The sequence below is a fragment of the Pseudomicrostroma glucosiphilum genome (assembly GCF_003144135.1).
Source record: "Pseudomicrostroma glucosiphilum strain MCA 4718 unplaced genomic scaffold BCV69scaffold_1, whole genome shotgun sequence".
Lineage (NCBI taxonomy): Eukaryota > Fungi > Basidiomycota > Exobasidiomycetes > Microstromatales > Microstromataceae > Microstroma > Microstroma glucosiphilum.
The window spans coordinates 985,249-1,001,056 of record NW_020289913.1 but is presented as its reverse complement, the minus strand read 5'-3'; the positions used below and the strand labels follow the sequence as shown (position 1 = coordinate 1,001,056).

At 56.3% G+C, this 15,808-nt stretch overlaps 7 protein-coding genes across 7 annotated transcripts; 3 read left to right on the top strand and 4 right to left on the bottom strand.

Annotated features, from left to right (window-relative positions):
• Positions 1–37: 37 nt before the first annotated feature.
• BCV69DRAFT_279788 (hypothetical protein) lies at positions 38–2,072 on the bottom strand. Its single transcript, XM_025491373.1, has one exon. It carries the CDS (start codon positions 1,759–1,761, stop codon positions 322–324), a length of 1,440 nt encoding a protein of 479 aa, XP_025351040.1. The 5' UTR covers positions 1,762–2,072; the 3' UTR covers positions 38–321.
• A 259-nt stretch (positions 2,073–2,331) lies between these two features.
• BCV69DRAFT_254636 (T-complex protein 1) lies at positions 2,332–4,158 on the top strand (the record flags this gene model as incomplete). The annotated part of the gene is made up of 1 exon (XM_025490559.1): positions 2,332–4,158. One exon carries the CDS (start codon positions 2,332–2,334, stop codon positions 4,006–4,008), a length of 1,677 nt encoding a protein of 558 aa, XP_025351039.1. The 3' UTR covers positions 4,009–4,158.
• Positions 4,159–4,736: 578 nt separating this feature from the next.
• BCV69DRAFT_296187 (hypothetical protein) lies at positions 4,737–5,999 on the bottom strand (the record flags this gene model as incomplete). The annotated part of the gene is made up of 2 exons (XM_025493981.1): positions 4,737–5,563; positions 5,648–5,999. 2 exons carry the CDS (start codon positions 5,997–5,999, stop codon positions 4,737–4,739), a joined length of 1,179 nt encoding a protein of 392 aa, XP_025351038.1.
• A 4,212-nt stretch (positions 6,000–10,211) lies between these two features.
• Positions 10,212–11,647, bottom strand: BCV69DRAFT_12773 (S-adenosyl-L-methionine-dependent methyltransferase). Its single transcript, XM_025489197.1, has 4 exons — positions 11,468–11,647; positions 10,988–11,390; positions 10,532–10,907; positions 10,212–10,425 (listed from the first exon to the last, which is right to left on the bottom strand). The coding sequence occupies exons 1-4, from the start codon at positions 11,626–11,628 to the stop codon at positions 10,250–10,252; spliced, it is 1,116 nt and encodes a 371-aa protein (XP_025351037.1). The 5' UTR covers positions 11,629–11,647; the 3' UTR covers positions 10,212–10,249.
• A 166-nt stretch (positions 11,648–11,813) lies between these two features.
• BCV69DRAFT_286018 (FAD/NAD(P)-binding domain-containing protein) lies at positions 11,814–13,440 on the top strand (the record flags this gene model as incomplete). The annotated part of the gene is made up of 2 exons (XM_025493509.1): positions 11,814–12,167; positions 12,253–13,440. The coding sequence occupies 2 exons, from the start codon at positions 11,814–11,816 to the stop codon at positions 13,438–13,440; spliced, it is 1,542 nt and encodes a 513-aa protein (XP_025351036.1).
• A 45-nt stretch (positions 13,441–13,485) lies between these two features.
• BCV69DRAFT_296184 (hypothetical protein) lies at positions 13,486–14,411 on the bottom strand (the record flags this gene model as incomplete). Its single annotated transcript, XM_025493980.1, has 3 exons — positions 13,486–13,656; positions 13,742–14,009; positions 14,083–14,411. The coding sequence occupies 3 exons, from the start codon at positions 14,409–14,411 to the stop codon at positions 13,486–13,488; spliced, it is 768 nt and encodes a 255-aa protein (XP_025351035.1).
• Positions 14,412–14,634: 223 nt separating this feature from the next.
• Positions 14,635–15,761, top strand: BCV69DRAFT_243237 (mitochondrial tricarboxylate transporter; the record flags this gene model as incomplete). The annotated part of the gene is made up of 3 exons (XM_025490057.1): positions 14,635–14,713; positions 14,816–15,036; positions 15,135–15,761. 3 exons carry the CDS (start codon positions 14,635–14,637, stop codon positions 15,759–15,761), a joined length of 927 nt encoding a protein of 308 aa, XP_025351034.1.
• Positions 15,762–15,808: the final 47 nt, after the last annotated feature.

Sequence of the window (15,808 nt, the reverse complement as noted above, 5' to 3'; positions counted from 1 at the left end):
CTCTTGAGATCACTCAATGGCCGCACAAGAATCTAAGATAGCTTCGAATGTTTGGCTGAGGGTAAGAAGCGGATAGGACAGTACGGGCCGATGGTCTAAAAGTACACAATGTGATAAGGAGCGCTTTGCGCTTGATGTGGCACGAGGGAGTGCTCCTGGCTGTCGATCTATCCGCTCAAGGATCAAGGACAGATTAGAGTCTACCGCTGCTACCTCTGCTGACTCGATCCTCCCTTGGCTTTTCCGCACATGTCTGCCGCTGCTTGCAAGAGCAAGGGCTCATAAAACCACAGCGAGCCCTCTTACAAAGCCTTCATTCGATCAATGCTTCCCACCGAAGACCGTTCCCGCCTCTTCCCTCCTCGGATCATCAATCGGCTTGCCAATCTTGAGCTCCAGGCCAAAGACGGACCGTTTGGCCGCAGGACGATGTCCAGCGATGAACCCTCCGGGGATCTCTGCTCGGCAGACGGGACAGATGCCCACGAGAGGGTTGATCTTGGGAGGTGGAGCGCCACTTGCTGTAGTGGGAGTCTCGTTGCCTGCATTCTCGTTGCTGCCGTTGGTCGGAGGGTTCTGCCCACCTACAATGTTTCCGGAACCGTCTCGCAGCGGAGCATGCGCCTCGCCGCCTCCTCCGCCTCCCAGACCCAATGCGTTGCCAATTGCTCCACCAATACCTCCTCCCATCCTTTGCAGAGTGGAGAGGGAGGTGAAAGCGGCCATCTGATCCCTGAGGGCATCTTGTTTCTGCTTGGCGGGGACTTGTAGCGCTTCAAAGAGGCACTCGGAGCAGAAGACGTGGCCACAAGGAGTAGAGACTACGTGCGGGAATGGCGCACAGAAGCAGATGGGACAGGTGTACTTGCTCAAGAGGGGATGCGCTACTGGTGGGGGTTTGGTTCTTGGCGGAGAGACTTGTACTCTGCGTAGACCAGGTGGCGGAGGTGGCGAAGGCGCCAAGTCTAAGTCTGCTGCTATTTGCGAGGCTGCTCTCAAGGCAGCGCTCCCCTCCTCCACCAAGCTATCGTCCAAGATTTCGATCGGAGGAGGTCGCCGTACTACCCTTTCGACGTGGATAGAGGAATCCGGGTCTGAGTACGCCCCAGATGGAGTCGAGGGGCCATTGGGTCGCGATGCCAGGTTCTGCCGAGCTACACGGCGAGGCGAAAGCGGCCGTCCTGGCAGCCTGCTGCTACTGGGTCCGCTGGCAGTGCCGATGATCTCTGCCGGCGGTACAACAACAGAAGCCATGACAGCATCCTCGTCCGACTCATCGCTGCTGTCGATGACGATGGCATCGTGTATTTGACTGGGTCGAGTTGGAGGTGGTCTGCGAGCTCTCGGCCGAGCGCTGGAGCGAGAAGAAGAGCCAGAAGCAATTGGAGCTGGACTCGCTGAGGGAGGCGGGTATGAGGCTGCTGGCGGTGGCGTCTGTATGGCACTGGTGCTATTGCGACTTGCGCTTGGAGAGGTGGTTCGCGAGCCTAAGGATGTGACAGCAGCGCTCTGTGGCAAGACGATCCTGGGCCTCTTTGCTACTCTGCGCGAAGACGTCGGTGGCTCTGAAGACTGGGTCTCGGATTCGGTGTGACTGACCTCGTCCTCGGTCTCGCTGGACAACGACCTCTGCCTTCGATTGCGAGGGGGAGTCGAAGCATGAGGTACGCCTGGCTGTATGCGGTCTCGAGTGATGCTGCTGCTGCTAGTGGAGGCATCTGCATTGAGGGACGGATCAACGGGTGGTGTGGTACCTGACATGTCGATGGTAGGTGAGAGATGAGGTCCGGACGATGGAGATCCTTTGCGGATGAGTGGTCTGGCAAGTGTGTTGTGGGTAGCCGCCAAGGTGGCGACCCAAAGTGTGGCAGATGGGTTGTGGTGACCTCAGTCTCCTTGTACAATGGCGACTTGAAGCGATGAGTATGCCAGTGGTGAGAGCGAGACCTTCATGGTCGAGGAGTGGGCTGAATGGTGAGTTTGTTGAAGGCTGAGCTATAGAGTGTTGCTCGCAATGGTTGATGGAGATGGTCAAGATGTTGGTACCATCAACACACAAAGAGTGGTGGACAGACTCCGTGGGTCATCCCTGTGGCTGCTGCCTTGGTTGTATGAGTGATCCTGGTGCCCTTCCGTCGTCGGAGATTGAAGTCGATGGTCGTGTGTGGATGTGTGTGCGTGTTGCGCGCTGCGTCTGTTCCTCTGGGCGACGCAAGTAAAGTGGGTGGGACCAATCCTTCTGATGCCTTCTGCCCCGGATACCATCGACATCATCACCCTGTCCTCACCACCGCCTCTACCCCACGACACAGCCTCTTCCATCTCTTCACGATGGCACAGCTGTTTCAGAAGGACCCTCGCACAGGAGGTCTCTTCATCGGAGGACAGCGACTCGTCGGCGCAGAAATCAGGAATCAGAATGTCCTCGCCGCACAGCAGATTGCCAATGTAGTCAAGTCCTCACTCGGACCAGTAGGACTTGATAAGATGCTCGTCGATGACATTGGAGACGTCACCATTTCAAATGACGGAGCTACCATCCTTTCCCTGCTCGAGGTGGACCAGCCCGCTGGGAGAATATTGGTGGAGTTGGCTCAGCAGCAAGACAAGGAGGTGGGCGATGGAACCACTAGCGTCGTCATCATTGCCGCTGAGCTTCTCCGAAGGGCAAATGATTTAGTCAAGAACAAGATCCATCCCACAACGATCATCACTGGTTACCGACTGGCGTGCAGGGAGGCTTGCAAGTACATGCAGGACCAACTTGCCATCAAGGTGGACCAGCTTGGCAAGGAGTGCTTGATCAACATCGCTAAGACTTCCATGTCAAGCAAGGTCATCGGCAGTGATGACGACTTCTTCTCCCAATTGGCAGTCGATGCGATGCTGGCAGTCAAGACGGTCAACCCTCGAGGCGAGACAAAGTACCCGGTCAAGGCAGTCAACATTCTCAAGGCACACGGCAAATCCGCTCGCGAGTCCATGTTCATTAATGGGTACGCCCTCAACTGCACAGTAGCATCGCAGGCCATGAAGACACGGATCAAGGGCGCCAAGATTGCTCTGCTCGACATCAATCTACACAAGCAGCGGATGCACATGGGCGTCCACATTACCATTGATGACCCAGAGCAGTTGGAGAAGATCCGCAAGAGGGAGAGCGACATTGTCATTGAGAGGGTGCGCAAGATCATCGCTGCTGGTGCAAATGTCATCCTAACAACAAAGGGGATCGACGACTTGTGTCTCAAGGAGCTGGTCGAGGCGGGTGCAATGGGTGTGAGGAGATGTCGAAAGGAGGATCTGAGGAGGATCGCAAAGGCCACAGGAGGACAGCTGGTCAGCTCGCTTGCCAACCTCGAAGGTGATGAGACATTTGAAGCTTCCAGTCTCGGACACGCAGACGAGGTGTCGCAAGAGAGGATCAGCGATGACGAGCTCATCCTTGTGCGAGGTACAAAGACGGTCAGCAGCTCCTCGATTGTGCTGCGAGGTGCTAATGACTACCTGCTGGATGAGATGGAGCGAGCGCTCCACGATACCCTCTCGGTGATCAAGCGTACCCTCGAATCGGGTTCGGTAGTGCCAGGAGGAGGAGCCGTGGAAGCTGCTTTGAGCATCTACCTCGAAAACTTCGCCACCACCTTGGGCTCCAGAGAGCAGCTGGCCATTGCCGAATTTGCTCAGGCCCTTCTGGTCATCCCAAAGACCTTGGCAGTGAATGCCGCAAAGGACTCAACGGAGCTCGTAGCCAAGCTACGCGCCTACCACAATGCTGCTCAATCCGCCTCTGCCGGCGATCCAAAGAAGGCGCTGAGACTCTATGGACTAGACTTGCTCAATGGACAGGTCAGGGATAATGTCAGGGCGGGCGTGTTGGAACCGACGGTGAGCAAGGTGAGGAGTCTGAAGAGTGCACTCGAGGCGGCTACTTCGCTGTTGAGGATCGATGCTAGTATCACACTGCCACCGCCGCAAGAGCAGGAGGATCCGCATGCTCACATGTGAGGAGAGAAAAAGGTGGGCGGAAGGAGTCTGTTCAACTCGTAGCTAGCTGTATTCCTTAAGCTTCTTCTATGCGAGAGGGAAGAGCATGATTGAGGCAGCGACTTCTTGAATAGAAAATTACATTGTAACCTCAATTCACTTCTGCTTCAGTAGACTTTTGTGATTGACTTGTACATTGGAGAGCAAATGACGCGCAGCGAGCGAGGCGAGGCGAGGCGAGCGATGCACTACGCAGAACGAAGAGGCAGACGAAGGACAGAAGAGAGGCTTTACTGGCACTAGCAAGACAAGGACAGGACGAGACGAGACGAGACGAGACGACGCGTGAAAGAGAGAAAGAGAGGAAGAGAGGGGGGGTGAGACGATATAAGACATAGTGGGGGTTGGAACGATGGAACATGACAAACGAGGACGAGGAGCAGGAGCAGGAGCAGGGGCAGGGTCAAAGAGAGGAGGTGCTAACGTGTGTTTAGACAAAAGGAGGTGTACGAGCTGAGGTATAAGAGAGAGAAAGAGAAGGTTGGGAGGGAGAAGAGACTCTGAGATACAGTGGCGGTGGTACGCCGCAGAAGGACCGGGCAGGGCTGGGACAAGGGAGGAACTGATGGTGTGCAGAGAGAAGGAGGCAGGTGAAAGACACGTAGATGCCATAGACCGAGACCTGCTCGTGCGAGAAGAGAGACAGAGAGAGAGAGATTTCCACGCCGCGTTGTGCTGATGAGAGCACTTCATCGTCTTCGATACTCGTCTTCGGAATGGGTGAGGATGGGGCTCCTATCCTCTACGAGCCCGTCTGAGCCTCTTCTTCCAACGATACCGCTAGTGACTGTACGGCGCGGGTCTGGACTGGCGTATTGCCCTGCGTACGAGTGCACGTGGGGGTGTTGTTGATGGTGATAGGGATACTTGCTCTGGTTCGAGTAGTGCTGATCGTGGTGCTGATGAGGCTGTCCGTATTGGAGGTGTCGCTCTCGCTCCGCTAGCGAACTCATACCTCCCGCGCTAGCAGGAGCCGATGTGCTCATTTGCGGCGCCAAGATCCTTCTCCTGGCATTGATGAACCAGTTGGAGACTTGACTGATACTGAGACCAGTCTGCATGCATAGGCGCCTCTTCTCGTCCTCATTTGGGTATGGGTGCGAAGCGTGCTCCATCAGCCAGGTCTTGAGTCGCTCGGTGACGTCCTTGGGCAACTTGCCTCTTCGACGAGGGATAGCCGAGGAGCCTTGACCAGAAGATCCGCCGTCAAGACCGTCGGCACCATTCTTCATGCTGGCATGCGAGTGGTGTTGATGGTGGAGCAAAGGTGGAGAGTGCAGCGACGGCGATTGTGGGTAGGACTGCTGGTATTGTGCGCCATTCATCTGAGGTGGATGATTGTGCTCCGGAGAATATGAAGGGGCTCTTCGGAAGGGGTGATATCGGGCGTGAGCGCCAGACGAGCTGGACACTGGCGTTGGCCCTGCAGATGAGGGAGACGAGTTCCACGGAGGAGATTGTTGACGAGGCGACCAGCTGTACTGAGGCGATGGCTGGTCATACGTCGGGTTCGTTGCTGCAGAGATGAGATAGAAAGGGTAAGAACAATGGCATCAGCATTGCACGTCAGATTTGAATGCGGGCGTGAAGACAGCCTTACCTCGTCGGATATGTTGGCTTGTACCAGTGCTCCTGCCTGGGTCGTCAATCGGCAACCAGCCCGAAGTAAGTCCACGACCTTCCTCAGTAGCTGATGGCGTGGTGGTCTTCGCTGCGTAGGGGTGACCATCCCGTGTCTCTGGGGATGGCTCAGAGAGGGCTGTGAACTTGCCGGCGTAGCGAGCGCTTTGCACCGAGGGTCGCTCGAGGTCCGAAGGTGATGGCAGCACGGGCCGGTCTCGACTGTCGTAAAATGATGCTTTTCCAGATGATAGACTCAGGCGCTCATTGAGTTCGGCAAAGCTTGGCAGACGCATGGGTGCAGGTCGGAATGGTGCCGAGGAGAGACTCATTTTGGAGGGTGAGCTACTTGTGGTCATGTCCTCTACGTGTGGGCTTGGTGGTGAATGGGGAGAGAAAGAAGAAGAGGAAGAAGAGTCGTTGGTGGCCAAACGCCGTGGGTGGTTTCCGCGATGCTGATGAGGGTAGAAGGGGCCGTATTGAACGTGGCGGGGGGAGGCTTCGTACTTGTCGATAACGATGCTGGACGCGTGCTGGGGAGGAGAACGCATCGACGGGTCTGTGATCGGGTGAGACAGATTGTTTGTGACGATAAGAGAGCGCTTGCGCTGTTCCTCTGATAAGACCTAGTTCTGTGAGGTCCGGTTGACGAGATGAGACTAGTAGAGGTAAGGGGGAAGGGGTAGGGGAGGTGAGGGGATGTAGGAGGGGGGCAGAAGTATGTCAGGAACCTGGACTGCTGCGACGATGACCCCGAAGACACATCGCAATTCTCGAGGTCGAGCCTCAAGACAGAGAGCGGTGCCAAGTCAGTCCGGCTGGGCTGCTACTAGGCACCAGTCTAAAGTGATCGGAAGGCGTTGGGCAAAGAGTGTTGGTCCTTCGATCTTCGTGGACAGGACCCTTTGCCTTGCCCTTGCGATACTGGTGCATGGGCTGCTCCGACGAGCCACGCGTCGTGCTTCTTGCCCGGCCCAATTAGGCTTGGTTGCCTGCATTCGGTCATTGCAAATTCCCTGCAAAGAGATGCTAATCATTCAGGTTGGCGGACTTACCTGTGGATGCTAGCAATTGTGCTGAGAGAGAAGTGCGGGCAGGGCAGCGCCACGTATGATGATGCTCCGAGAGGGTCACAAAGATGTTCAGAGTCGCCGGTTGCTTGGAGGTCAAGATCCGAGTTCGAAGTCGGTGCGCGGTGTATTGAGCTGGGGAAGCTGGAGAGCGTAGAGGACACACTATAGTCAAATAGTTGTGTTGGTACTACTGCTGATGCTGATGATGAATGGCAGCGAAGGATTGATTATCCGGAAGTCTGAGGGGAGGTCGCTTTGTTCCGAGGTGTTGGCTGTCTGCCGGATTGAAGGCAGGCAGAATAGTTGTCGGACAGACGGCAAACGATGAACAAACAACGGCGGAGCCAGAGGGCGGTGAGAAGGCCGAGAGATTGGGAATGATCAGGGCCAGGAGGCTTGTCCGGGGCAAGAAGGTCAGGCCAGCTGTGGCGTACGAGGAACGAAGGTAGGCGGGGTTGCCAAGGGCTTGTGTGGGTGCTCGTGTACAATGATCGATGAACACGGTGCGTCGGCGTCGGCCTCCGGATCAAACGAATAAAAGGGAGACGAGGTGTCGAGCTTGGCCTGTCTTGGCTTGGCTTGAGTGGGACACGGGGGTAGAGTGAGGCGGTGCCTGTCCCTCGTGGTTGCTGGGTGCGGCGAGGTGATAGCTCGGCGCCCGCGAACTCGTCAGGTACAGATTGAATTGGCTCGAATCGTCCTTGTTTGCTAGAGTGTTTTCAAGTACGAAGAACGTCGTTTCACGTCGTTTGTCGCCGAAGGATTGATTGAAGCGGACGGGTCAAGAGTGAGAGCAACGAAGGCGATACCAAACGGCTAGGCTGTGCCTGGGATGCGCAGTACGTCAAAGTGGAAGAGGGGTCTGCAAGGACAGGGTATCCCGAATTGGTGGTAATGGTGATAAGGGAAGGGGATGAAGGGAGGAGTGGGAACCGGCAAACAAGGATGAAGGCGAGGACGTGGGGGAGGGGGGAGGAATGGCAGGGGAGCAGGGATCGGGGGAGGCCGAGGAGCGGAGGGGGTGGGGAGGAATTCCCGCTACAAGCAAATGCGCCTTCCTCGTTCCCTGTCACTGGTCAAGCGTGAGCCCGTAAAGGCGAAGTCGGAGTGACGACGGCAGGCAGGCGAAGTCTGCAGCAGGCGGACAAGGGCGTCCCAGGAGCCTCTCCCAAGTGCATGAATGGTGTGAGATTGACTGCGTGAGACCGAGCGGGGGGCAGAGCCATGTGCCCTATCAGACTGGATGATGCGCCTCTGCTCCTTTCCCTCGGATCCTGGGCGAGCGTTGCAAAGGTTCTGGGGAAATCGCATCAAGATCAAAGCGCCTTGGAGAAGGGCCAACAGAGGCAGCTCAAGGCAGACGAGGCGAGCAGGGGATTTTGGGCATGTGAGGCCGAGCGGCTTCTATCACTCGAGACGCAAGGGGAGAAACAGGCGAGGCTGCAGATTGGCTGCCAGGACCGATTCAGGGAGAGATTGGCAACGCTGCCTGTCCAAGTTGGCCTCCGACGGTCGATTGCCACCCGATGCTGAGCGCCTCGCTGAAGAGGGCAAAGCACTGGGTCACTGGTGGTCCCATCACCGGCGATACACCCCTGTCAGGTTTGCTTCCCTCGCAGCTCAGCCACCCATTAATCTGGCTCTGACTCTCCCTCTAGGCGAATTTCTGCCCGGCGGATGAGATCCCACCCTTGATTTGGAAGGCAGATCAGCAGAGGCCCCAGCTTCGTTCCCAAGGTCGCAGCCTGATGCCTCGTCTCGGCTGCAGGCGACGGAGTTGATAGTCCAGAGGTGGCACATCAGCTGCCGGGCGATCAGAGCGGAGATTCAGATCGCCTCCATCATGGCTAAGACCGAGGGAGCGTGAGGCCCTGGGCGGAATTACAAGATAAAACGCGAGGGAATTGGTACCTGACGCAGAAAGGTGTCTAGATTCGCGTGACTCCGTACTGGACTCCGCCATTCAATCCGCGATTGCTTGTCCGACCCTGACGCCTTTACGGTCCGTCGAGACGAGGGTGAGGCATTCGCCTGAAAAGCATGAGTGCGACAGCATGAATTGAACCGAGCGTGAGCGTGAGCATGCGCATGAATTCGCAAACGTTGTTTGTGACGCATCCCATCCCACGCTGATGGATGATGCCAGTCCCCTGCCGAAGTGGGACTGGGACCTTGTAGTGTAGTGAAAGATAACCTTGCTGCACAGTAAACACTCCCATGCTCAGTAGCGTGACTCCTCGTCTCCGTCACAGCTCGACGCCCATGCTCCACCCTCGGCTCAGGGAGAACACATTCCCACTTGCTGACTTCGGCGCCCGTTGTATCCGCATGGCATTCCCGCGCTGTTCAGCTCTGGACAGCTCCCCTGAATTCCTTGCGATCTGCCGCGGCCCCGCGCTTGATGTTGTCAGGAGTCTATGAAGCCGGCGGACTTCAGTCGACGTCAGTCAGTGTCTATCAAGCCTCCTCGGCTAGGGCTCTGGTGCTTCCACCGTGTGTTACGGCGTCTGGCCTGCCTCCTTGCTGGGCAAGCGGCAGTATCCTGACAGTCAACTCCGCAAAGTGGCGCGCGGTCCGAGGTTGAAGGTGGGGGGACCCTCCTCTCCGGCGCGCATGGGCAAGGCGAAGTTGGGGAGGACGGACGCACCGCTCAACCTCGTTCGTGGGAAGGTGGGCGGCATGCGTCTTTGCACGCTGGCCGGTCCTTGCAGTGCGAGGATGGCGAGCTCGCAGAAGTTTCGACCCTCGAGCCGAGTATCAGCCAGTGTAGCAACACGGTGGCAACCGATCGGCCATCACCTTCTGATGTCATCCCTATGGTCTGACATCTGTTTCCATCCGACGTCAGGAGGAGAAGACGTCTTGTTGCTTCCTTTTGTTCTTTTTTGACTGAGGGGGCATCGGCCCAGTATACCGCTTCCCGACGTCTGAACGCTGTCCTCTTGGGCAGGCTTCCGTAGCTTTGGTTCGACACGTACCGAGGTCTCATCCAGGGCAACTCTCGGCCTCGAGCGGAGTAGCCGAGGGAGCGGAGAAGGGTAAGGTGAAACCGCTGTTGCCAGAAGGCCCGATGGCGGCCAGAAAGCCTGTTGGGTTGCAGATCGCGTGGCGGAAGCGCGAGCAAACAGATCCAGCCTCGTTCCCAGGCGCAGTCGGAGCTCACCAGCGCCTTATTGTGACCTCTCTCACAGGCATTGGAGCTGCCGAGCTTTGCGAGGTCACACCTACTTCCTTGTCTCAGAGGTCTGGGCGTGGAATCTCGAGTGGACAGCGTCAACCTCGTCAATGCCTGGGAAGCCAAACCAAACAGAGTGACACGTCAACCTCGTCTGCGATGAAGTCCTGGCCCTGCTTCTGTGATGGCATTGTTTGGAACGTCGTGAGCAATTTCATCCTGTCTTTGAGCTATCTCATTTTGTGCATGCCGTGGTGACATGACCCCTTGCGTGACCCAATCTGACAGAGATAGGCCTGCAGACTTTAGTCCCGCAAGGCCACCAGCGTGTGCCTCACTCCGTCAACAAGACTTTCCAGATACCCCACCAGTTCCCCCGCTCCCACCCGGAGTCCTCTTTCTGAATCTGAATCGGAGGCCCGCCGACCTGCGTGCGAACGCTTTCGCTGAGATCGGCGATTGCCTCGTCCACTAGCGACTCGAGCTCTGTCGCTTCAAAGAGGTGATAGTCTGAAGATGGATCGTGGGGATCGTGGGAAGGCAAAGCAAAGCGGAAAGATGCTCAGCACAGACTCTTCACGGTCGGATCTGCCTTCCAGTAGCTGATGGTACGTACACCTTTGATAGACCTGCTCATCTTTGCTCCCCGCAACAACGTTCCCAATGCTGTTTGTTTGGTCCGTCGGCGGAGTCTTGAGAACCCACGGCACCAGAACATCTCTGCCTTCCTTAGCTGCTGGCGCTGCTGCTTCTGATCCCTCTACACTCCCTTCGCCGCCCCGCCGTTCCCGGTCTTGCTCGTCAAATTTGCGTCTCTCCTGACCTTTCTGTTCAAGAGCCCAGACGTACACGAGGAACCTGCCCCTGCCACCACTGTCTGTATGTTCGCCAACGCTCGCTGGTCGTATCAGTCTGATCAATTCCGAGATAGACTCCTTCCGGCGCTGGCGAGTTGAGAGATGATGTATTGTGGCTATTGAGATGGCGTAGTCCTGAGGGTTTGTGACGGGCAGAAGGGAAAGCCATCAGCAAATGATGTAGCATACCTATGTGAAGCTCGATGGGGGCTCACAAATGATCTACTTCGAAAGCCAGTGCTAAGAGCATCTCCTACTGCCACTTCGTTGACCGGCTTTCGAGTGGCAGGTGCTGTCTCTTCGTCTTCCCGTGCGATTTCGATCTGCTTCCCTTTGCCTTTGCCGTTTGTCGAGCTCATCTTCTGCAACGACTGGGTGCGCGCGAATTCGAGGAGCTCAGAGGACCGATCTACGCCGATGGTCATACAGTCCTCCTGGCCTGGCCCATCTCCGCTCGATGGCCCGTGGAGGAGATTTCGCAAATGAAGGTACTTGCCATTGCCGCACCCGACGTCAATACCGATTGATCCCGGCGGAAGAGATGCCAAGAAGTTTGTGACGAGTGGCCAAGGCTTATACCGTGTCGCAGAGAAATGCGAAGCGATTGAGTTGTACACGCTGACAGGTAGGGGAGAGGTGCACAGCCTTAGGTTCGAAGAGCATCGGGTGCGCCAGCGGACTCTGACCGTACTCACTCGTGGACATTCTCCAGCTCCCACTTCTCCGCGTCGAAGTCCTCTCTGGCTGTTGAGCTCGATCCTACATGCTCTGACCCGCCATGCCGATCTGCCTTGCCTCCTAGGGTCGCCGGTGTTGGATCGGACCTCTTCGGTGCAGTAGGCGCCATGGTGACCATACAGAAGGGACATCGACGGAAAGGAAGAGTCAGTGATTCCAATTTTCTCTTTCCGTCACCCGCCCGCGGCAAATCTATTTCGTGTCAGCTGTGGAGGAGTCATTCTTGTCAGTATTTTACATTACTTGATCTGGTACCTTGAGCCTCGTCCTTGCATATCGCCCTCATCCTACAACTCGAGAGTCATGGACACTCATTCCCACGCAGCCGTCGTGGGAGCCGGTCCAGTAGGCTGTCTCACAGCTCTGTCACTCGCAGCTAGAGGATTCACCGTCTCCATCTACGAACGGCGGCCGGATCCACGCCATCATCAGATCGGCTCGGGCTCAAGGGACAATGCTTCAGCGCCTCGCAGTATCAACCTCGCTATCTCGGCGCGTGGACTCAAAGCTTTGAGCTCCGTGAACGTCGAGACAGACCGCAATATGGCAGACGTTGTGCTGAGTCATGCTGTGCCAATGAGGGCGAGGATGATTCACACCAAAGATGAAGGTCAAGGTGTCAAGCAGATGAGCCAAGCTTACGGGCTTAATGGAGAGGTCAGGTTGAGACTTTGAGAAATACAGACTTGAAAGCTTGATCAGCTCACTCTCACCTTCATACACCTGCCTCTCCCTCTTGTAGTGCATCAACTCAGTATCCCGCACGCTGCTTAATGACCTGCTCCTGGATCAAGCGAGCGCCCACCCTGCCGTTTCCCTACATTTCAACTGCAAGCTGAGGAGTGTCGACCTGCAAGCGCGAGAGAAAGATCCTCAGGCAGAAGGCGAGTGTCATCTGAACTTCGAAAGCTGGGAAGGCAGCGGTCCTGCTTCCCGCTACTCGGCCCTGGTAGTAGGCTGCGATGGCATCAACTCAATAGTGCGGAGCACCATTGCTCGTTTGACCCCCGTCAACTTTCAGCAAGAGTACATCGACTCTTCCTACTTAGAATTGCGAATCCCACCCAAGATCGAAGATGGTGCCGCCACATTCGCTCTGGACCCCAACCATCTTCACATCTGGCCGCGCCATTCATTCATGCTCATCGCTCTTGCCAATCTGGACAAGAGCTTCACATCCACCTTATTCGCCCCTCAAGCCATCATCGGGAGATTAACCTCGCGGGGGGCTATCTTGGAGTTCTTCGCAAACGAGTTCCCCGATGCGCTGAAGCTCATGGGAGACGAAGATGTAGTAGCGACGCTCTTGCCTCGACAAGGCAAGGGCAGTCCCCTTTCAAGCGTTAAGTGCTACCCTTACCACTACAAAGGGCGGGCGGTCTTCCTTGGCGATGCTGCTCATGCCATGCTACCCTTCTATGGTCAGGGTCTCAACTGCGGGTTCGAAGACGTCGGCTTTCTGACGAATCTCATCGACAAGCATGGTGTTCGCGGTGATCCTGGCCAGTCAGTGGGGTCGGGGAAGTCTGTCCAAGGCGAGAAAGAGGAGAATGCTTGGGACAGATACTCGCCTCTGCTAGCCCAAGCTTTCACGGAATACTCAAAGGAGCGTCACCCCGACCTGATCGCCATCAGCTACCTGGCAACGCAAAACTATCACGAGATGTCCTCGCGAGTCGTCTCTCCACTCTACCTCATTCGCAAGTCACTCGACGGACTGCTTATGAAGACGTTGCCCAAGGGCTGGTGGATCTCACTGTACAGCATGGTGACGTTCAGCCCAGAGATTGGGTACGCTGAGGCGAAGAAGAGAGAAGCCCGGCAGAGCGTCATCATCGAGAGAGTCCTGGTTGCCTCTGGACTTGCTGCGATGACTGGACTGGGGCTGGCGGGCAGATGGCTGCTCAAGAACAGACGAGATCTCTGGTAGAGGTGCAGTCGAGCTGCTTGGTGGACCCTTCAATATGACATTGCACTATACCTTGTCAACCCTAGCGACGTAAGATGACCTCCACCTCACTCCCACTGACTCGTACGTCTCCATTTCACCCGTCGTGTCCTTTGCATCTGATGGAAACGCTGTCAGGTTGAGTCGCACTGTTACGTTGTATGCCGTTGGGCCGATAGAGGGCTCGTCAAAATCGAACTGTGAGGCAGAAAGCACGAACGGGACAAGACATGGTCAGCCGGCAGTCGTGTGTATCTATCCTCAGCAGCTCTACCTCACTCACCCTCGTAATGACGGTGCCCGTCCGATCACCATACCACCACGCCTCGCTCAGCTCCTTGAGCGTCTTTGCCCCCTCGGCTTGCATCGCCTCTTTCCCTTCTGTCATGAGCTTTGCAGTGACATCGAAGAAGCCATCTGCAGAGTAAGTGATGACCTCTGCCCCGTCTGCATCCTCCCAGGGCGATTGTGGAGGTGTAAAGGATGTGAGGGAGGAGTTGAGACCGGTGAGGTGGGAGGCGCTCGTGCTGACGATGCGGTTTGAGAAGATGCTGCTCGGAGGTAGAGAGGTTGAGGAGATCAGGAAATTTTGCATCATCTCGTCATCCTTCCGATCGCACTCACCACTTCTGCTTGAACTGAAAGTCGCGCTGCTCGTCCTTGCACTTTGGATGCCTGACGTAAGGAATCTCCAATTTGGCCTCTTGGAAGTTCATCCCAATGATGCTAGGCCCAGCTCCCTTCTGGGAGCCGAACTGGAGCACAACGAGGTGCTTCTCTTCGCTACTGCCTTCGTTGGGAGGAAAGTGGCATGCGGAGAGGACCGATGTGGGGATGGGCAGTAGGACGGATGGCGTCAGGTCACGCAGGCTTGGAGGGAGAAGAGATTGGACAACCGTCTTTGGTAGAAGCAGAGGCACTGTGAGGACATCATACGTTCCGTTGAGGGCCATTGTGGCGAGCTGAGGAGCTGTGATGATATGTATGGATCAGAGAGGGAGGCAAGAGTAGCCAACTGCTGACAATATTGTTTCACAGCAATCCGTTCAGGGACACTTCCGCTCGCACGGACGATGCGAGGCTTGACTTTCAATTCCGTTCCTTCCGTTCCTTGCTTCCTTCTCGCCTTCCTGTCCCGACTGTCGATGTATACCCTCGCACATCGACATCACCACAATGGCAGCTCCCAAGCGCAAAGAGAAGCCGCTCAACTCGCTCATAGCAGGAACCATCTCCGGCGCAGTGGAAGGATTTGGTGAGTGTTCCTGTCAGGCCGCCAAGCTCTGCGATATCCAGGAGACGCACTCCTCTAACCGCACTTCCTCTTCTTATCCTCTCACTCTGACCTTCCCAACAGCTACCTATCCAACCGAATTCGTCAAGACCCGAGCGCAATTTGCTGTTGCCTCAGGTTCCAAGCCTCCAGGTCCCATTGAGATTGTGCGGACGACCCTGGCGCAGAATGGGGTGCGAGGGCTGTACTCTGGTTGCTCTGCACTGGTCGTGGGAAATGCTGCAAAGGCCGGGGTGCGCTTCTTGAGCTATGACAGTATCAAGCTGGCCGTGGCGGATAAGACGGTGAGCTGAGGAGAGCGGCCGAGGCACTCTGAGAAAGTGTGAGCTCGTGTGGCAGTCTTGGCTCACAGCAACCAACATCTTCTTCCTGCTCCATTCAGACTGGTCAACTTTCCCTGCCCCGCTCCATCCTGGCCGGCTTCATCGCCGGCATCTCCGAGGGCCTCTTTGCCGTCACCCCCTCTGAAGCAATTAAGACGCGCCTCATCGAGGATGGCCGCAAGCCTAAAGCCGAGCGGCGCTACCATGGTCTCTTCAGCGGCTCGGCTCAAATCCTTCGCGAGGAAGGTCTAGCAGGAGTGTACAGGGGACTGGGACCAACGATGATCCGGCAAGGAGCCAATTCGGCAGTCAGACTTACGACGTACTCTACGCTGCGCGGTATTGCTACAAAGGACGGACGGAAGACATCTAGCGTAGAGACGTTTGGCATGGGAGCCATTGCGGGCATCGTGACAGTGTACTGCACCATGCCCCTAGACGTGGTCAAGACGCGAATGCAGTCTGCCGAGGCAAGCAAGAACTACACGGGAACACTCAATTGCGCCGTGACGATGTTCAAGAATGAGGGGCTGAGGAGGTTCTGGAAGGGTACCACACCGAGGCTCACACGGCTGATCCTGTCGGGTGGAATCGTGTTCACCATCTATGAGAACACCCTGGCACTGCTTGACAAGACGGAGCAGGTCGCAAAGGAGAAGGTGGCAGAGGTCAAGACGCACTCGTGAGCTTCGGGGAGTGTGGTGCAAACTTTTAGACAGACAGACTTCTATCG